General features: G+C 41.7%; 1 protein-coding gene across 1 annotated transcript; it reads left to right on the top strand.

Annotated features, from left to right (window-relative positions):
• The first annotated feature begins 12 nt into the window (after window positions 1–12).
• exoc5 (exocyst complex component 5) lies at window positions 13–9,692 on the top strand. The gene is made up of 18 exons (XM_059353721.1): window positions 13–206; window positions 576–670; window positions 2,040–2,187; window positions 2,301–2,495; window positions 3,909–3,973; window positions 4,218–4,246; window positions 4,350–4,459; window positions 4,652–4,696; window positions 4,790–4,930; window positions 5,012–5,094; window positions 5,191–5,400; window positions 5,490–5,637; window positions 5,754–5,862; window positions 6,876–6,996; window positions 7,137–7,223; window positions 7,315–7,423; window positions 7,581–7,796; window positions 8,504–9,692. Exons 1-18 carry the CDS (start codon window positions 180–182, stop codon window positions 8,690–8,692), a joined length of 2,127 nt encoding a protein of 708 aa, XP_059209704.1. The 5' UTR covers window positions 13–179; the 3' UTR covers window positions 8,693–9,692.
• Window positions 9,693–20,413: the final 10,721 nt, after the last annotated feature.

The following is a 20,413-nucleotide window of genomic DNA, read 5'->3' as shown; positions in this document are numbered from 1 at the left end:
GCCGTTATTCCCACCCTTCTCCTCCACCCATACAGGAAGCTGGGCTGCTAACCAGCTAGCTGTCAACAAAGGGCAAAACTGTACGAAATCAGCAAATCCATGTGGAAGTCGGCGGTGTTGCCGACTCTGAGCTCCTTCCTCTGAACTGTATTCACCAGCCCACCAGCCGCATCTTGACCATGGCGACAACAGCTCAGCTCTTCGAGGTAAAATGACTGCTGAGAGCTGTGTTAGCCGTCAGGATAGCTAGGTTGCTAATCATCATTAACGGTAGCTTAACGGTTCTGACTCTCATCCAGAGTAAGTGTACATGATAAATAATGACCCACACAGCTGCCATAAGCCAGAAAACACAGATTATTAATGTAGTTAATAGGAGTTATTCGGGGGTAACGGTAATGTTATGGCTGTTAGTGTGCAGTAAAATCAAGACAGATGCTGTAAAACGTCCTAACAGGATGTAACGATGTTCCTGCAGTAGGTTAAGTCTATGCTTGTGTGTTTTTCAGGTTAGTAGCTCTTGTTGTTGTGGTGTGTTTTCATGAGTGCACTCATCTCTTCCTCTCCCCCAACAGGAGCCTTTTGATGCAGATGAGTACATCGAAAGGTTGGCATGGAGGACACCTGGAGGAGGCTCCAAAGGAGGAGCTGAAGCATTTGACCCCAAAAGGTACTGTTGCACTTTGTCATTCACATTTACTTTACACATCTTTTTTCTCCTGAAACACGAGTTAGTAACTCAGTAGAATATCATACTCCAGGTTTTAACTTCAATTTAGGTGACAATATTGTTGTGTACCTATAGTTATTTCTTAAACACACTCATGCTGCCTCGTATTAATATAAAAACAAGTATTTTTAAACAATCAAAATTTTATAACATGCCATATTTTATGCACCCCCATCCATTGAGCTTTATTCACTTAAATGTACATTTAGCAGGGTTACTAAATGTTTTCTTTTGCAAATAATATAGTGTTATAAATAAGAAATGGGCTGTCTCCACATAGTTGACCATCTCTATAATGATAAACTATCTTAGTTTAACTTAGTAATGTCTCTATGGACTATTCCACAATGTAATTTATGCCACATTCTTTCAAACAGTAACAAAAGTTAATAAGATGTTGACTTTAAGATGTTTTCCCTCTATCAGCTTAAGCCATGCTAACAAACATTACACTATGATCTTTAACCTTGTGGTACTCAAACATTATACTTAAAAATAATTACATATGTTTTAAGTTGAAAGTCTTATAATATAAATTAAGATTTCTTTGATTGCAATTGTTGCATCCACTCAGTAAAAATTGGAGGTAGTCCTCCTCCTGAACTTACTAAAGCTCATCTTGGCCTTCTATGCTAATTAAGTGTATTTTGATGGGTGAGTTGGAGAAAAGCAGGAAATATCTATGTTTAAGATTTATTACTTGGTATTTTCACTGCTTGTTGTCGTGTTTACACTTGGGGACAGAGTTTTTTCTGGTAAGCAAAAATGCCATAACAGTTTAACTGTGTGGATCCATCCTGCCTTATCTACTTCCTCCACAAAACTGTTGCCACCACCTCCTCGGAAGCTCTTAGCAAAGAGTCAGAGACAACATATCTGTGGAGGCCACCATACTGTGAGTCACCAGCCAGGGAATGAGTGTCTATTGGGAAGGGATGGGAGATGTCTTTAAGCTGTAGCCAGTGCTGAAGGAATTAGTCAAGAGATTATACACTCATCATTTTGGGATGTTTCCTACTCTGTGAAATGTGGTGCTGACTTAGAACATTTGCTCTGCAGTCCTGATGGCACTTAAAATGCAGCTGACGAAGTTGCTAGTTTTCAGAGCTTCTTAAGTCTGGGGACCCAGGAATTAAGCCTCCGGCACTATTCTGTAACTAACTAACTATAGCTGTGAGGTCAGTGGGACAGATTTAACCTTGTGGTGCTCAATTACTCCTCCAGAGTAAAAGCATTTTTTGTGTTTTACCTGTCGTGTATGTTGATTTGTGAAGTTCTGGATCTACATTCTTCCTTTCCTCTGTGACAGGCTGTTGGAGGAATTTGAGAACCACATAGAAGAGCTGAAGCAGTTGGATGAGAAGATACAGCGTCGGGTGGAGAAGCTTGAGCATCAGTGTCATCGCGAGGCCAAGGAATTTGCCCACAAAGTGCATGACTTGCAGAGAAGCAACCAGGTGTGTGAACAACCAAGCAGCCAATCACTTCTACCTGAACGTCTGTGAGCTTTTTCTTCATAACATTACTGAATAATTGTATCTTTTCTTCCCTCTGCTCTCTGTGAATTCAGGTGGCCTTTCAGCATTTCCAGGAGCTCGATGAGCATATCAGCTATGTGGCAACCAAGGTTTGTCACCTTGGCGACCAGCTGGAGGGGGTGAATACACCTCGCCAGAGGGCCGTGGAAGCTCAGCGTCTGATGACCTACTTCAACGAGTTCTTGGATGGAGACCTACGCAGTGATGTCTTCAATAACCCAGACAAGGTGAGTGTTTCGCATATGTTCCTTCTATTCACTTCAGTGGAGGTGTGTGTGTGTGTGTGTGTGTGACCATTGACGAGGACCCCCACTGTGACGCTGCTGGAGGTGAGAATGAACAGGATTATGAGGTAAACCATCCATATTAATTTGTCAAGTTTATCCCTTTAGTTGGATCCCTCGGCTAATTTGGATTAATAAACTGTCATTTGCTGTCTGACAATAGCTGGCTGATTGACTAGCATGGATGTCAACATGCTCATGTCAACCCTAATTGCATTTACAGAAGGTTGTCTGCGAGCGAGAATTTGGTTGGTCCTCGGCTTTGTGTCACATTACGGCAGCAAAGAGCTTGTGGCATTATGGTGCATGTAAGGGCGGTGATAACATGCATGCAGGAAGATGAGATGCACACTTTTACTTAGTTCCTGCCTACACAGGGACCATGTTGACGTTAAACAAGTGACCCCCGAAAGTTTGAATTTGCAGTTTTCTCAGCGACAGTAGAGATTGGGATGCTTTAGATTAATTCCTGTCAGTAGCGACATCATTAGTGGATGCAGAACAGCGAGTCTGGGGGTCAATCCCAGAGACGAGAGCTGGAGATGGAGCTAGTTTTCCGGAGAGGCATGCAGAAATATCTGGCCAGATTCCTTTTCCTGAGCATACCTCCAGACGAGGGGGAAAGAGGAAAGCTGCAAGTGAATAGCTGAAGGGGGATGGCTTTGCTAATCCTTCTGAAAGGGAGGGCTGGGCCGCCAGCGTGGAGACAAGTGCTGCTAAACCCTGACTGCAGGGAGACGGCTACATTACTTACATGGGATTTAGCTAATCTTAGCTGGGGGACAGATACTTAGAAAACCTTCGCCGAGCAGAAAGGCTGGATCCTCCTCACGGGAGCAGAGTAATGATGTTAGCTGAGGCAGGCATCTGCGGGAACAGAGGAGTTGCGGACGGCGGGCCTTTCGTAGGTCTGGGGCTTTTTCAGCCAGTGTGTATGTCAGGAGGGGCGGGGGGAGGGGGGGGGTTCTCGACAGGGCCCCCTTTTTTTAAGACAGATATCCCTGGCCGCACAGATTATTGAAGGCGATTTAGACTCCTGTGGGATTACAGCCCATTCAAAAAAGGCATGCCAATATAGAGTTGGATGTGCTGCTAAGTCAGGACTGCTGCTGTTGCTGCTGCCGATGCCCAGGTGAGCGCAGCCTGTCTGTTATCAGCTCCCTGTTCAACATGGGGAGGTGGAGGAGGGCGGCTCTAAAATGATGATCCCCCAAGTGGAGACGCCGTCGGCGGCCTGCCAGCTTTCTGTCTGGACGTCCACCTCTCATGGTCCTGTCGTGGTCTCTCTCTCTTTTTGCCTCACCTGACTCTCTCTCTCTCACACACACACTCATTCTCTCTCTCTCTCTCCTTCAGATTAAGGAGGCAGCTGATATAATTCAGAAGCTGCATCTCATTGCCCAGGAGCTGCCATTCGACAGGTGAGTCAGGCATCCTGGAGGCAGCTTTAGACAAGAGCACTGTCAAACAAGAGGAAGGTGGTGTATTAGTGATGTAGACTATTCCTCACAGTGTAAGCGCAAAGTAGGACATATCGAGTATTGAAGCTTTTAATTCAGCATCATATGTTTCTAGAAATTAAACACACATTTCCTTTTTAAAATGTATAGTGGGATATCATTTGTAATTGGCTCCTTGGAGATTAATTCTCTTTTCCTCTAACAGATTTGCAGATGTCAAGGCAAAAATTGCGAGTAAGTTTGTGAAAAACTCATCAGGTCCCCATTACAAATACAGTACAAGTTGGCTACAACGTTAATATTATTTTCTATGTGTTTGTTTGCGTTTTGTACCTAGGTAAGTACCATGATCTGGAGCGGCAGTTAATCCAGGAGTTCACAGCTGCCCAGCGCAGGGGTGAGATTGGACGTATGCGGGAGGTGGCAGCGGTTCTATTACATTTCAAGGTAACCTTGAGGAATCGTATTTGATGTCTACATTTGTTTTTTAGTCTACATTTAACCCAACCATCAGTCTTTAGTGTTGAATGTGATAAGTGGGATAGTCACCTGCTTCATACATGATTTACTGTTCTAACAGTTTCTGCACTTCAGTGATGTAATCTTGCAGAAAAGTAACTTTTTCTCTTTATGTTTCAGGGCTATGCACACTGTGTGGACGTCTATATCAAGCAGTGTCAGGAAGTGAGTTAAAGTTTCTCTTATACACAGTATTCCACTTTTTATTGGCCAGTTATATCCTAATATTCCTGGTTAACCCTTTGTTTGTCTCCCTAGGGGGCCTACCTGAGGAATGATGTGTTCGAGGACACTGCAGTCCTCTGCCAGAGGGTCAACAAGCAGGTGGGCGAAGTCTTCAGCAGCCCAGAGACAGTTATGGCCAAACTCATCCAGAACATCTTTGAAAACAAATTGCAGGTAAATTCCTGTCACTTTCTTTTAGTCTTATTCAGACATGCCTTATTTGTCATGTTATATTCAATAGCTTTGTGTCTACAGGCCCACGTTCGGGAAAAACTGGATGAGACTCGACACTCTGATGTAGAACAGTACCTCAAGAACCTCTATGACCTTTACACCAGGTATTTAACTGACATGTGTTTCGATTCACAATCTGTCTGCACTGTAATCTTAATGCTTATAGTTTTTTTACACACTTTCTTTGACATGTTTTCCAGGACCACAGGTTTGGCCACCAAGCTGACGGAGTTCAACCTGGGCTCAGACAAGCACACCTTCCTGTCCAAGCTGATAAAGAGCATCTTCTCCTCATACCTGGAAAGCTACATCGACATGGAGAGGGAATACCTTCGCACTCGAGGTGCCATGATCCTGCAGCGCTACTACGACTCCAAGAATCACCAGAAACGTCCAATTGGCACCGGCAGGTCAGAGGATTAATCATTTGAATAAGTTTTAATAAAGGATAAGTAAATAATGGCGAAACAAGATAATCACCATCTGTGTCTTTCTACAGTATCCAAGAACTGAAGGAGCGGATCAGACAGCGCACCAACCTCCCTCTTGGCCCTATGATTGACACCCATGGGGAGACCTTCCTGTCCCCAGAGCTTGTTGTCAACCTGCTGCAGGAGACACGTCATGCCTTTGAGAGATGCCACAGGGTGAGACTTCTCAAAGAAGGTTTTTTCCTCTGGGAAAAGCAGTTATAGAAAAAAATAAATCCTGCTAGGCTAAAAGAGTTAAATGGTTCCTTTTCTTTCTGTTTGTGGTAACACAGCTTTCAGATCCTTCAGACCTTCCCAAGAATGCCTTCTCAATCTTCCTGCTGCTAGTTGACCATCTGTGTGTGGAGCACATCGACTACGCCCTAGAGATTGGCCTGTCAGGTACATCTAATTCATCTCACTATAACATTTATCTGTACTTGCTGTGTGTGTTGATGATCGCTGTAGCTGTGTCCCAAATCTGTGACCTGCATCTCTCAAAGAATCCAGTATCTAAGGATCAGTTTACGTCAATCCCACAGCTGACAGATTAGTGGATATCACTAGTCAGCTCCATGCTCCCAGTTCAGTGATGCCATAATCATGTTATCATGTGTTACATTAACTAGTATATTGTGACTAACATCACCACACGTGAAAAGAATTGGGCTCATTGCATCAAGCTTTCCAGTCATACCCAGTTTATGCATTTTCAAGACTATTTAGGGACTATGCAGAAATATTCAAATACAATGCCCGATTTGAATTTGTATAAAGTGTACATGTCTGTAAAGGGGAGACATGTGGGTGCCCATAAACCCATTTTCATTAAGATGTCTTGAGGTCAGAGGTCAAGGGACCCCACAATAACAATGCCAGTTTTTTCCCTCCCTAAACATGACCATCATTTTAGAGCATTACCTCCTTCCCAACAAGATGGCAATACCAGTATCTCCTCTTCTCTAGCTTTAAAACTTAGCCCACTACAGATACTAAAAGAAAAAAGGAAGCAAAAAGTTACCAGAAAAAGAAATATTTACCTTGATCTGCAGCAGGTTGTGCCTTTGTGGCATTTCTTTTCATTCTATATGTGGCTGTAAACAGGAGGCAGCTTATCGTTTTCAGGCAGCCACAGTGGAACTAAACATGTTTATTCATCTCCCACTGCTCAGTTTGTAAGATATATTCTTCATCATAGAAATGCAACACTGCTGTCCCCATAGTTTGATTGCTTTCTCTCCACTGTCTGATGCTGAAGCAGAACATTGCTGTGAATGTGTTTTACGTTGCATTTCTGTGTTTTCAGCCCATAGAGAGCAGGCAACAGTAGGATTCACAGAGCAGAAAAACACTGATTTATTCTTTCACCTACCTTGTGGTTCACTCTGGACTTTTCCTCTCTCTTTGATGGACAGCCATTCCCTCATCAGATGCCAGGAACGCCAACCTGTACTTCCTGGACGTGGTTCAACAGGCGAACTCTATCTTCCACCTGTTTGACAAGCAGTTTAATGACCAGCTCATGCCTCTAATAAGGTCAGTTCTGGGTCAAAGATTAAAATTATATACATCTCACAGTATTCCAATATTCTATTGCCATTTCCTCTTGTCAACACTTACTTTTGAGATTAAAATGAGACCTCAGATGTGAACCTTTTACAAATCTCTGTCTTCAGCTCATCTCCAAAGTTGGCAGAGTGCCTGCACAAGAAAAAAGAGGTGATTGAACAGATGGAAGTGAAACTGGACACAGGAATCGACAGGTCAGTATGATTATGAATCACTCTTACAAACGCATAACAGAAAAATGAATTATCTTTAACAGCTTGTGATGTGTTTTTCTATGACACACAGAACTATAAACTGCATGGTGGGGCAAATGAAGCACATCTTGGCAACAGAGCAGAAGAAGACTGATTTTAGGCCTGAGGACGAGAACAACGTCATGATCCAGTACACTACAGTAAGAGAGATGAGGCTTCAGCTTCCACCACTGACATCACATGCAAAACAACTTGCAAATCACATCTGTCTTTGTTGTGTTTAGAATAAACATCGAGCGTGTTTGAATTGCCTTGCCTTGTTTTCCATGTGTCCCTGTGTGTCTCCTCACCCTGCAGGCCTGCTCCAAGGTATGCACCTACGTCAGTCGGCAGGTGGAGCACGTGCGGAAGTCCATGGATGGGAAAAATGTGGACACAGTGCTGACGGAGTTGGGCGTTCGTTTCCACCGGCTCATCCATGAGCACCTACAGCAGTACAGCTACAGCTCGATGGGAGGCATGCTGGCCATCTGCGACGTGGCTGAATACCGACGATGCGCCAAGGATTTCAGGGTGAGCGAGGGGGCATAGGTCCAGGATGCACTGGTCACAGGGCAAACATGGCTCTTCCTACAAAAAACTGAGGGATGAGGGATGTTTGATATTACATAAAGTGGTTAGGTCGATTCAGGTGAATGTTTTAATCAGTGGTTCATTTTAAGCATTCAGTACATATAAAAAGGGCTGAAATACCGTTATTTTCATTAGATTAACCTCTTACCATTCAAAGGTCTTTTTATTTTATTATTATTATTATATTGGTGGTTGTGGGCAGTGGATGTTTAGGGGGAGATAGCAGGTCAACAATTAATGCCACATAGAAGTGACACCATGTGAAAGCTGTGAACCTGAAGATTAATTTGAGTTGCTGAGGAGTTCTGGTCAAAAATATCTAATAAAATTCACTTGATGGGCTGCAATTCAGTTATTTTCATTAGATTAACAATAATTTAGAATGATTAGTCTCTATAAAATGTAAGTGTCAGGGTCCAACTACTGTCCAGCAACTGTTAAAAGGTCATTATTTTATATTAAAATTATACAGAATGATATTGGATTAGTTGTTAAAGTAATTTTTCTTGCAAAAATGGCTACAAATGCTGCAAGTCACAAAAGGTAACAAAACCTGTGATTTCTTATTAAGAGCATTTGTTATGACAGCCTTGATGTATGCAGGGATCAGCAAGTTATAACCGTTTGTGTGTCCGTCTGTTCTCCAGGTCCCACTGGTTCTGCAGCTCTTCGACACACTCCACGCCCTCTGTAACCTCTTGGTCGTTGCCCCTGACAACCTAAAGCAGGTCTGTTCAGGTGAGCAGCTCACCAATCTGGACCGAAACCTCCTGCACGCCTTCGTCCAGCTCAGAGTGGACTACCGTTCAGCCAGACTGGGCCGACACTTCAGTTAATGACTGATGGAACACCTCGCTGCCCTCCGTCCAAACCCATGCTTTGATGAGACGATGCACCTTGGAGATACCCAGCCCCCTGCTTCAGAGAATGCATCAGCCCGGCCCCGGCATACTGACTTTACTGGGGTTGCTTTGTACATCATGGAGACTGCTGCTCCTTGAATGTGGCAAATGTGCATTTTACCTTTTTTTTTCTCATTGTTTATCTCTCAGAGCTGAAAAAATTTAAATGTCTATTGACTTAAGATTTTGTGTGTTTTTAAATACTAATCCACCACCAATCCACATGGCTAAGATTCCTGACATATTATAAGTAAATGGACAGCATTGATTCCTGTGCTTATGTAAAAAGAAACTTTTCTTTGATTGTGCCAAATATATAAATTCTGCGGCTGCAATTATGCACAGGAATAGACCCTAAAGCTGCTGGAAAGGGGGATCAGGCCTGCAGTAGCACTGTGTATTAAGAACCGCTACCCTTTCTAATGAAGTGTAGGGGATCTGACACAGACAGCCACACCAAGCATGAAATATAGAGCTCTGTCTGGCTAAGAGAGACACATGACCACCTCTGTAGCCTTTGACCTCTGGCCACAAAGTAGAGGTGAAGAGGCCATCACAGAGAAGTGTGATCTGAACTATTAACAGGTCTGAGAACCTCTCTGGAGGTTTGGGTGGTCCCTTCTTAGGCTAAGATGACTGGTGTGATGGGTCAGTGAATATGTGTCACTGTAATTGCACAGATCAACACTTGCTCATCCAGCATCGCACACAGTCCAAAGACATTGTTGGCTGGATCTGCAGTGTTTCTGGGTCAGGAAACACTGAAATGTTGACCTCAGCTGATTAAGGAAACAAACCAGAGGGGACCTCTTCACACAGGGCTTATTTGGTCTCAGTCACTGTCTTCTGCACTTAAAGAAAGATGGCAGATCATGTCCCTGATGCCTGAAACTGTCTCATTCGCAAAGCTGCTCCCTCTGTACTGCTGTTTACCTTAATTAGTGACTCATTAAAAAGATGTTGCATTTTATTATTGTCCCTCTTCTGAACATCCTTAATAAATCTGGAGCTGTGAATAGAAAGTTTGGCCAGTTCTCTCCGCGAATGTCACTTTCAAAGTGAGATGAAACGGTCTTCCTTTCTATAGAAGTCATCAAGTATTCATGGGAATTCTTGCCACCAGAGTAAAGTTCTTTCTTCGACTTCAGGAAGTGAGCAGAGCCAGAGGGGATTAGATATCTACGAGTTGATGAATTGTGTGCAGTAGTCATGGACTGGGGGAGAGCCGGGGAGATAGAGACGCCTGAGAGCTCAGTTCCAGCTCCGGCTGGTTAGTGTTGTGTAGAAGGTACACACAGTGCTGTGCAAGTTCAAACAACATAATTAATTAGGCTAATATTAATATTATCAATGCCACATAAATTCAATTCTCTCAGCCCTAATCACAACTGGATAGCTTGTAAAAATTATTTTGTTAGGCCCTGATGCAAACAGTGGGTCTTTTCCAAACATTTGAAAACTATTTGTTTTTGCGGCGATTAATGTGCGTGGCGCAGGAAGGGGTTGGGGGAGCGGAGCCGGGCCAGGGACGATAACTGGTGTGGAGACGAAGGCAGAGGCGCAGCCTGGCCCCAGGGACTCCCAGCACAGGCACATGGAAGAGGGGGAGGGATGTGTTTTTTGGGGTGGGTGTTTGAGCAGGTGGAGGGGATTAGTAATACTGTCAACACTGGAGAGCTGGATAAGACTGTCCTCTCTTACTCGTCGGTTTGAGCAGCTCTCGCATACACATTCAGACACATAAAGACGCCAACACATACAAACACAGGGGCGTCAGGACAGGAGAGAGAAATTTATCTGTGGCTGAACTGACCACAGACAAGTTTTCATGTTCCACCTTTAATTATACTTCTTGTTGAGCCTTTTTTTATGCTGCAGGATTTTTACTCATCCACATCCTTCTATAGTGACAATATCACTCAATAAGCACCTTTAGTGTGTTTCCTGTAGTCATGGCTCGGCTTGAATATGCTGTTAAAACCATCCTCATATCACGGTGACTCCTATCCACCTGTTTTTAAACTGGTGGATATTAAAGTTACTCCAGTAAATTTTTAAGGAAAGTTTTATGAGAAGAAAATAAAACTACAATCAGGTCCCAAACCAATTGTTTTGACCAAAGTGTCACATAAATCATCAGATTTTTAGATTTAAATAGGACCTTCTCATCTGCTCTTACACATCAATATTCAAATTTCAAAAATGCTACAACTGAATCCTCTTTTCCACTGACCACAGATACCCTCATTTGTTCCCCCCTTTTTCATGCATCTCCTTCCCTTTGTCTCCTCTGCCAAATCATCAACCATACTTTCCTGTCTTTCCACTCTTTCTGCACACCCGGCTAGTCCTCCAACATCCCATAAATCCTCGCTTTCGGCACATTGCTGCTACCCCAACTAGGCCGGCCCTCCCTCTGCCTCCTGGAGCACTGACAATAAAGCATTACAGCAGTCAATCCATGTCAACAACAGCTTTGCTTAATTCCTGCTAAACACGTTTAAACTAAATCTTCACCTAATGATGCATAATGATTTGCTCTTTAGTGTGCTGGCGGCTCGTATCAATTTCGGTGGTTTATTTTACCCTGCCATCGGAAAGATGACTCAGGTGGTCTAGCTGCAGCACACAGACAGACAGGGACGGTATTAAGGATCCCCCTGTTAAAATTAGTCAGGTAATTGTGACGAGACACACTGCAGAGTGTGTTGCCCTCATACAGAACACTTACAGGTAAGTGTCATTGGCTCTTACGATTTTCAGACATAATAAAATGTGGCTTTCATAAATCATGCAACAGATGTGATCAGTATCAACTGTCACTGAAACATCAGAGTATAAATAATGACAATAATACAGTGCAGGTAAGTATAAACTGGGTACCCATAGAAAGCACTTTGTCCTTTTCAAATCTATTCTTTAGGATTTCTCTGTGAGACACTTTTCATGATGTGGGCACACAGCCAGGCCCTCTGATGTGATGCAGATGTTGCCCTGGCCTTGACCTCCTGCCCATACGATGCCGGGGCCAAAATGGCACAGGTGCCGCGCCACCTTCAGTCTTGGGCAGCCGGGAGCTGCACTGTGCAGGATGCAAACGCTGCCAACTCTCCTCCTTTGCTCACTTTTCTCATTATCAAGGTCTAGTCTGATGGGGCTTAATGAATCTCTCCCTTGATTCCTGCAATCATACATAAGCGTCGTTTTGATGATGCTAACCTATTGTGCTTGCCTCTTTTTTTCCACACTTCCCCATGCCTTCTCTGCTATAAGAACACTATTAATTCTCTGCCGTAGTGGAGTGTTTTCCAGTGCTATTTCCTGGCCCGGTGCCTGTGCCTTGCTCTCTCTTGGCTGGGTTTGTCTGGTTGACTGCTCCACAGGAACAGACTGGCACTCTAGCTGAGGGCTCCAGGGTCTGCACACACAATCCACTAAACATGTCTCTGTGTGAGGAGCTGCACTGCTTCCGAAATATGAAGTAGCAGTAGCTTAATTTACCACATATTAAGCCCATTTAATAAGCTGTAATTACAATCATTCATGTGCACTGTTCTTTATTATTATACATTTGTATGACTATCATTTTAGTTATTGTAGAAGCAGCAGCAGCTATATAAATTGAATCTGTTATCTTGATGTAATATACGTGGTTAAAATGACACAACAAACGCCCACTTGGCACAAATTGGCACATGTACAAGTCCACATACAAATGCATACTGTATACACGACATATTAAAATCACACAGTGGCAGTAAAAAGAACAAATTGATTCTGATGGTTGAGGGACTTCAGTGCGTAACACATTCACTCACAGGGCAAACAAACATCTGTTTGTTTGTAAGGCCTATGGCCCTCCTAACCCACTGATGTTGAACCAAGCCTGCACACATGCCAGAGAAACAAATGAGGTCTCTCTCTCCTCCACTGAAGATGAAACACTGCATCACCAAAGCATGTGCATTTGTCTAATCAAGCTTTTGCCTGCGGCTACATTGAATGTAAATGAATAGGCTTGTGTGTGCCAGCCTCTATTTCTGTTCAGACTGGCTGCTGTTTGATGATGAAATGGTGCGCTGAACATCAGACAGAAGGGGGCACTAGTGCTCCAGTGTTGCTCTCCTCCCCTGTGGAGCCCTCTCTTCCTCAGAGCTCCTCACAATGGGGATCTGCCTGAGGGGGGAAATGTTGCTTTTTTAGGTCTGTGAGCCCATATCCCTTAATCCCCAGCCATGATTGACAATCATGATTTAGGGTATATGGTGTCCCATTCTAATCCACGAGCAATGATTTCATTTGCATACCTTCCGTACGTGGCCTCATTTTGGAGGAAACGGCTGCCTTTGTAAGTGATACAGAAAGAGAGAGGGAGAAAGCTGAACAGAGTGAGTGCAAGATAGAGAATAAGGAGGAGAAAGAGAATGGATGGGGGAATGTTTGTGGCTTTTTTTTCTTCCTTCTTCTTTTTTGCCAGAAGGAAGATGATAGCAGTCTCCATGCCCAACCAAACATCCCCGTATATATATGCCTTTTCCTCTGCAGCACTTCCCTCTGTCACACAGTCACACACACAATGCATGTGCATATTCAAACTCTCAAGCACAATCACAAGTAAATTCAGAAATGTAAAGATTTATGGAGACGACGGAGGAACACACAGAGATGCTCCCTCACACGATGCAAAACTAAATTGCTATTTGCTCATTTTATAACCAAGTCAGGCTTAATTATAATCATGGGAGTTTGGGAGTTACCGTATAATCTCTAGAAGGTATTAAGAATTACCCAGAGCACACCACAGTGAAAAAGAAACAAATACAAATACGTACAATTATTTCCCAGTCATAACACCCAGGGGAGTCTGAATCAAATAATGCTCAGTGTTTGGTATGCCCACAGAGACCATTCATCCTCGCTTTTATCTACTGAGGAAGTGGAACACAAGTGAAACACTGGATAAAAGGTCAAAGGGGTCACATTTCAGTGTAAGGTAAAGGTACAGATTAAAGTTAGAGATGCATAAGGAAAGATAAATTAATTGTATGCTAAGACATAATCTAATACTGAATATACAAATATATTAAGATTTTTTAACATGTTAATTTATGTTGTTTTGGATTCACAACACGCAGCCTAGTTTTTTATAGCACATAAAGTCATTTAAAATTATGAGTTAATATATAAATGCAAAATTACACCACTTTTTTATATTCAATACTGAAAAAAACAAAATTGTAATTATACTATAAATTGTAATTTCGTTTTATAATATTATGCTTTTACCAAAATTATACAAAATATATTACATTATTTTAGACCAAATATTTTGATTAAGAATTCAAATTGTGTCTCTGTATGTGTAATGCATGCTCTAGAAGCAAGATGTGAGGTCATCATATAATGACAAAAACAAATATAATTTACAATATATTTTTAATATGATTTAAACTAAAGAATGTAGTTGGATATTATAAACTTGTGTTGTACAATCAAAATTTCTACAATTGTTTGACCATAAAAGTGTATAAAATGATGCACAAAACAGCTACAATATTTTCATTTCATGAAATGGTGCAGCCATAAAAATGTGAAGTCATGGGTTTGAACATTTCATTCAGTGTATAATATATAACCGAAATATTCTGTAGATCTATAGTGGTATATAGGTTAAAATGATGATTGAATGATTTGTATGTAAAAAAAAAAAAAAAACTATCACGCAGATGATTTTAACAGAGCTGCTTCAGGGGAAACAATATGTCAAGGGGTTAAACCTTCTTATGATTAAACAAAAGATTGTATTTAACACACAGCTTCTGCTTTGCACCTATTGACATGCACACCTAAAATATTCTAATAACAATGGTGTCATTTTCAAAATAAATGTCAAATATCCCTCATCTATATTTATCTGATTTTGAGTCCCCAAGGCAACACTGCCAAGGTTATGCTTACAACAGAAGGAAGAGATAGTGAGGGAGCCTCTCAGTAATCAGCACATACTGTAGCATCATCCATCCATTCCTTCCTCTCTGACTGACTGAGCCTGGCCAGGTCCCTATGACAGAGGACTCCCCTTTGGAACAATAACAGTCTGATAATCTCCTCTTATCTCCAGTGTGTTTAGTACCTGGTTAACAGGCTGTCTACTTGATGGGTGTCTCTCCACGCCTCCGCCATGGGGAATGATCGTGTCATCATGAACCTGAGGAAAAAAGAGCAGCACTCTAGTGAATGAAGGCTGCAGCAGAGCAGGAATAACCCATATTATAGTACATGTTTCAGTATGGGATAGGGCTGGGTGATATGGCCTTAAAATAATATCACAATATTTGATGGTGTTTTTGCAATAACAGTATTCTTGACAATATGACTAAATACTGTAAAAATATATACAAAACGTGATTTTTAAATTATTTTTGAGTCTGTATAAATAAAAATGGTACAACAAAATAAAATTCAACCATAAATCTAAATTGTAGTGCAAAGTGCAAATCTCAACAGTTGCCAAATACAAAACATGTACTCTTGACTCTTCAGTGCAAAACAGAAGTATTAGAAAATAATAATAAAAAATAATACTGCAAATGTCAGTTGTGGAATGTAATTAAGTACATTTACTCAAGTACTGTACTTAAGTACAATTTGGAGGTGTACTTAACTTGTGTGTTTCCATTTATGTAACCTTATTCTTCTACTTAACTACATTTTAAAGGCAAATATTGTATTTTTTACTCCTATAAATTTAGCTGCCAGCTTTAGTTACTTTTCACGTCAAGATTTAACATAAAAAATGTTTTTAAACATTTTTATAATTTTATTTTTTTAGTGTCACCACATCAAGAATTAGTAATGGTGCCATTACCGCGACAATAAAATGATCATAGTTAAAAACCGAAATTGAAAAAATGTTATGGGCGTATTTATCCTCAGTGTACAGGTGCATCTCAATAAATTAGAATATCATAGAAAAGTTTATTTATGTCAGTAATTCAATTCAAAAAGTGGAAATAACACATCATATAGATCCATTACACACAGAATAAAACATTTCATGTCTTAATTTATATAATTTCTTCTAATTATAATGATTATGGCTTACATTTATTGAAGACCTGAAATTCAGTGTCTCAAAAAATTACAAAAGACCAATTTTAAAAAGTATGTTTAATATGGAAATGTTGGCCTCTGAAAAGTATGTCCATTATATGCACTCAAGACTTGGTCGGGGCTGTTTGACTTGAACTACTGGAAATGGACTTTTCCAGGATATTCTAATTTATTTAGATGCACCTGTATCACATGTAAAAATAATTTGAGAAATAATTTTGCCAAATAAATGTGTTTTCTTTTGCAATACTTTCCTCTCTTAAAAATAAAAATGAATCTAGCACGACAACAATAGCAGGTGTATGGGTAGAGAGAGAGAGTGAGTGTGTGTGTGTGTGTGTGTGTGTGTGTGTGTGTACCTGTCTGTCCTGAGTTTCCTCCCCCTCTGGCCTCACCCAGCCCAGTTCTCATCCAGGGTGTCAGTGTGGGAGGTGGCGTGGAATTATGGCGCCTCAGGGTGTGAGCACTTGAGCATCGCACCCATCATCCCACCTCCATGGGCCATCCCACCCTCTTAGCACTGTTTACCAGGCCTGGCCTAATTGATTCCCTCTCTTTATCTTTTTACCTCCTTAATTTTGTTATTAAGTGTGCGGGAGAGGCGCGAAAGCTCCTCTTTTTCCCATTTTGAGAAATTATACTCTTGTACTTGATCCAGCTAACAGGATTTTCTTAAATTACTTTATAAAAGACCATCTTTTAACTTTCTTCTTTCTCTCTCTATCCATTCATTAGCAGGTCTGCCTCAAGGCCTGCTCACATCAATTTCTTGGGTTAAAGTTACAAACTTAGGCAGCTCAGCTCGGCGCTCACGGTGGTTTACGGACGAGAGGGGGTGGCTGGGGGTGGAATGGGGACGAATTATTAATTTCTGAAGTATTAGAAAAATAAAGAGATTGAATTAAGAGTATTGGTCCTCTGTTATCCAGCATGGCTAGCCTCAGGGACTTACTGTGGTGGAGGACATTATGCAAATGCTCTCCCTCACTCTCTCTCTCTCTCTCTCTCTCTCTCTCATAGCCAGCTATCATCCATTCTCTCTACCTCCCTCCCTTTTTCACCCTTCCTCTCTCTCTCTCTCTCTCTAGCAGTCAATCTCTGCTCTCCTATAATCTTCCTCTCTCTGTGTCTCTGTCTCTTTAATCTTCATCAGTCAGTAGAGACAGAGACAGTAGAGAGAGTGTCTCCTGTCAAAGCGTCTCCTCTCTGACTCCTTATTCTCTCCCATCACACTCATGAAGTATTGGTTCCCAATTTTTCTCAAAAGCAAATTAAAAGTCAGGGAAGGACAACCAATGTACCCATGGTTAATAATACAAATCAGGGTTTTAGGGAAAGTAGATAGAAACCTTTGTGTCCTCATGTATAGGTGCATGTATAGAGTTATCTGCATTAGGATCAATAGGAGGTGATGGAGTCCTGGGCGGGAGTACTTGAGGCAGAAGACTTTTTATTTTCTTTGCAGCTTAAAATGTTGTTTCATATGACATTTTATCAAAGGGAAACCACTGATTTTACACTTCAAAGTCTGTTTACAGGTGTTTGGGAGTACTACTGTATGTGTGTGTGTGTGTGTGTGGGGGGGGGGGGGGGGGGGGGGGGTCTTTGATTGAGCCAAAGACAGGTCAAAAGAACACTGTTCTAAGTTAGAAAGAAGTTAACTTACTAGAACTCTGTGGATTCTTATTACTGCTTGAGGTTAAGCAGCTTCACGCTACATTCGCGGCTACAAGCAGAACACGAAAATCTTGGACTGAACTTCTGGCAGTCAAGTTGCATTGTGGGTAATAAGCAGCAGTGAAGTATTCAGCTTCCTTACTTCAGTAAAAGTACTAATACCACGCTGTGAAATTACTCCACTACAAGTAAAATCCCTGCATTCAAAACTTACTGAAGTAAAAGTACTAAAGTATCAGCATCAAAATGTACTTAAAGTATCAAAAGTAAAAGTACTGGTTATGTAGAATGGATCCACTTAGACTGTTTTATATGTTCTAAATATATTATTATTTGTATTAATGTTTTTATGCAAGCAGTGTTTTGATTTTGTAAAGACAGGGCTCATTTAATTACTTAATATACTGTTATAAGATTAAATAAAAATAAAAAGTCTAATCACTTTAAATTGATCGTGTTTTTATGTTAAATCTCAAACTGTAAAGTAACTAAAGCTGTCAGCTAAATGTAGTGGAGTAAAAAGTACAATATAGTCAAAGTAAAAGCAAAAAGTTACATAAAATGGAAATACTCAGGTAACGTACAAGTACCTCAAAAATGTAAAAATCTCTGATTCTGCTGCATAATTTTTTGTTTGTTTGTTTTAAACTGCCCATTGTGAGTCCTGCACTGTATCAGTACAGAATACTTTCAATGGTGAAGAATGCTGGAAGGTGTTTTTTTTTAATTATGGGATGGATTCAAATGGAGCAGATCTGTCAGCTAAACATTCATTCTGTGAACTCTACTCCAGCAGAGTATAACAAAAATAGGTTTCAAGATTAGTAATGCTGTTTATGCCAAATTCCTACCCTACCTATGTTGTGTACCATAAAAATAGTAACACAAGACAATTTTTTGCCTCTTTTTAAGTGGCAGGAGTGAAAATGAGCTATCCTTAACATTTGTTGTGTTTCAGAATGAACCAATGAGCTGAAGGACAGCTGGAGAACAATTAGATACAAAATAGGATGTAGGCTCTACAGGATGTCTTTTTTTTCTTTGCGACTATCATGATTTTTTTCCTAAATGGTGTCCAGATTTTTAGCCATTCTATTTTCTCAAACAGCTTGAAAAATTGTGCATATGGCTGCCGTATATGGAAAAAAATCTCCCTAAGGATCTTCCTTTATTTTACAACATCTGGCTCTATCCCTGCAAATAAGACAAATAACTGGAGGAGAACATGCCAGAAAAAAAAGTTAATTTTAGAATATTATTCCTTAAATGTTCCCATTTGTACAAGTGCAAAAACTTATTTATATAATCAAATCTTCCAATTTCTCCATTGGAGGAGAGGAGGAGAGGCAAGTAAAGGCAGGTTAAATGTACTCATCATCCATGAGCCATAAAAATCCAGATAGTGCTGTAAGCTGACATCCAAAACTTTAGTCAATATTGATGTTTATTCAAGAAGGCTGATGAGGCCCAAGTCCAGTTCATTAAACCTTAATAGAGGAGATGGAAGAAGAAGAAGTGTGGGTGATAAGAGAAGGACAGCCAAAGGGGAGGCAAGAGGAGGACGAGGAGGAGGGCAGCGAGGCATGGTGTCAGTAACAAGGCCGGTAATCTCACAGCAGGAGGGGGAGAGGTTCCCAGCAGCACCGGTGGCATCCTGCTCCAGCGGCGTACACGGCACTAGAGGCAGAACAGACAGGTTTGATGTTAGCAAATATTAGCTTTGTGCAGGACGTGGGTGTACTCTCTTTGACACGCTCATTACATATTCAGAGACAGATGTTTCCGAGGACAAGGAGGAGGAGGGCGGGAGGCTGAATGAAAGGCCTGAGATGGCAGAGTTGCTCTCGGAGGAGCAAGTAATTGGCCCCTCGACGGTAGCGGCGACAGAGAGAGGCACTTACACACACACACACACACACACACACACACACATGCAGCCCTCTTCCCTCGCTCATCTCCTCTGCCTCTCTTCCCAGATCTGATAAAGGTAAACGTGTAGCAAATTTGTCATTTGATGAGGGAGGATTTCCACAAACAGAGCTGACATGATGAGCCTGTGATCTGCCTGTATGAGAGTCAGCAGGGGCCCAGGCAGGCAGAGATCTCAATCCTCCCTCTTCCTCTTCCCCCCGCTCGCTCTGTGCCTCTCTCTTCCTCACATACTGTCACACACACACACACACACTTGGCTGTGTTCACATGGAGCCTCAGTCTCAGTAATTGCTGCCTGCCATCCATATCTTTCCCCTTCTCTGTCTCTGAGTCCCTCGCTCTGCTGCCGTCTATCTCTCCTCCTCAGAGACATCCTCCTCTCCTTTTTCCCCGTTTCCTCTTTTCTCCATCAAATAAAGGGCCCGGCCCTCGCCTCAGCATCACACTCAATTTCTGACTCTTTCACTTATCTCTGGGCTCCATGCCTGCAGACTGCTCAATTATCCACACTCACCTAGCTCCCTCTTCTTCTTCTTCTCGCCCATGCAAAAAAAAAAGAAGACTCAAATATTTCCAATGCCATATTGACAAGTTAAAGGGGTTAACGGTCAAGAGCTCAGTGGTAGACATGAGCTGAGTGATAAAGTTGCAACACATTTAGGTGATAACAGCCCCACTGGAATAATACAGGGATTTATGAGCAGGTTTTTCAGGGACCTGTATCAGATGGATTCAGAAGGACTAAGTTAAATTAAGTTTAGTGGCGATGGCCCATTCAGGCTCCTCAGCAGCCAGAAATTGACCTCCATTACCACAATCACTCTCACTACAGTAACCCCTCCGTAGAGATTATGAACACACTCTTTCAAAGTGATCACGAGACTCTCCTCTGATCATAAAAACACATCTTCCCCATCCCACCACACTTAATTG

This window comes from Centropristis striata, chromosome 16, assembly GCF_030273125.1.
Source record: "Centropristis striata isolate RG_2023a ecotype Rhode Island chromosome 16, C.striata_1.0, whole genome shotgun sequence".
In the NCBI taxonomy this organism is placed as follows: Eukaryota; Metazoa; Chordata; class Actinopteri; order Perciformes; family Serranidae; genus Centropristis; species Centropristis striata.
The sequence above is the reverse complement of the archived record's forward strand: the minus strand, read 5'-3'. Positions and strand labels throughout refer to the sequence as shown.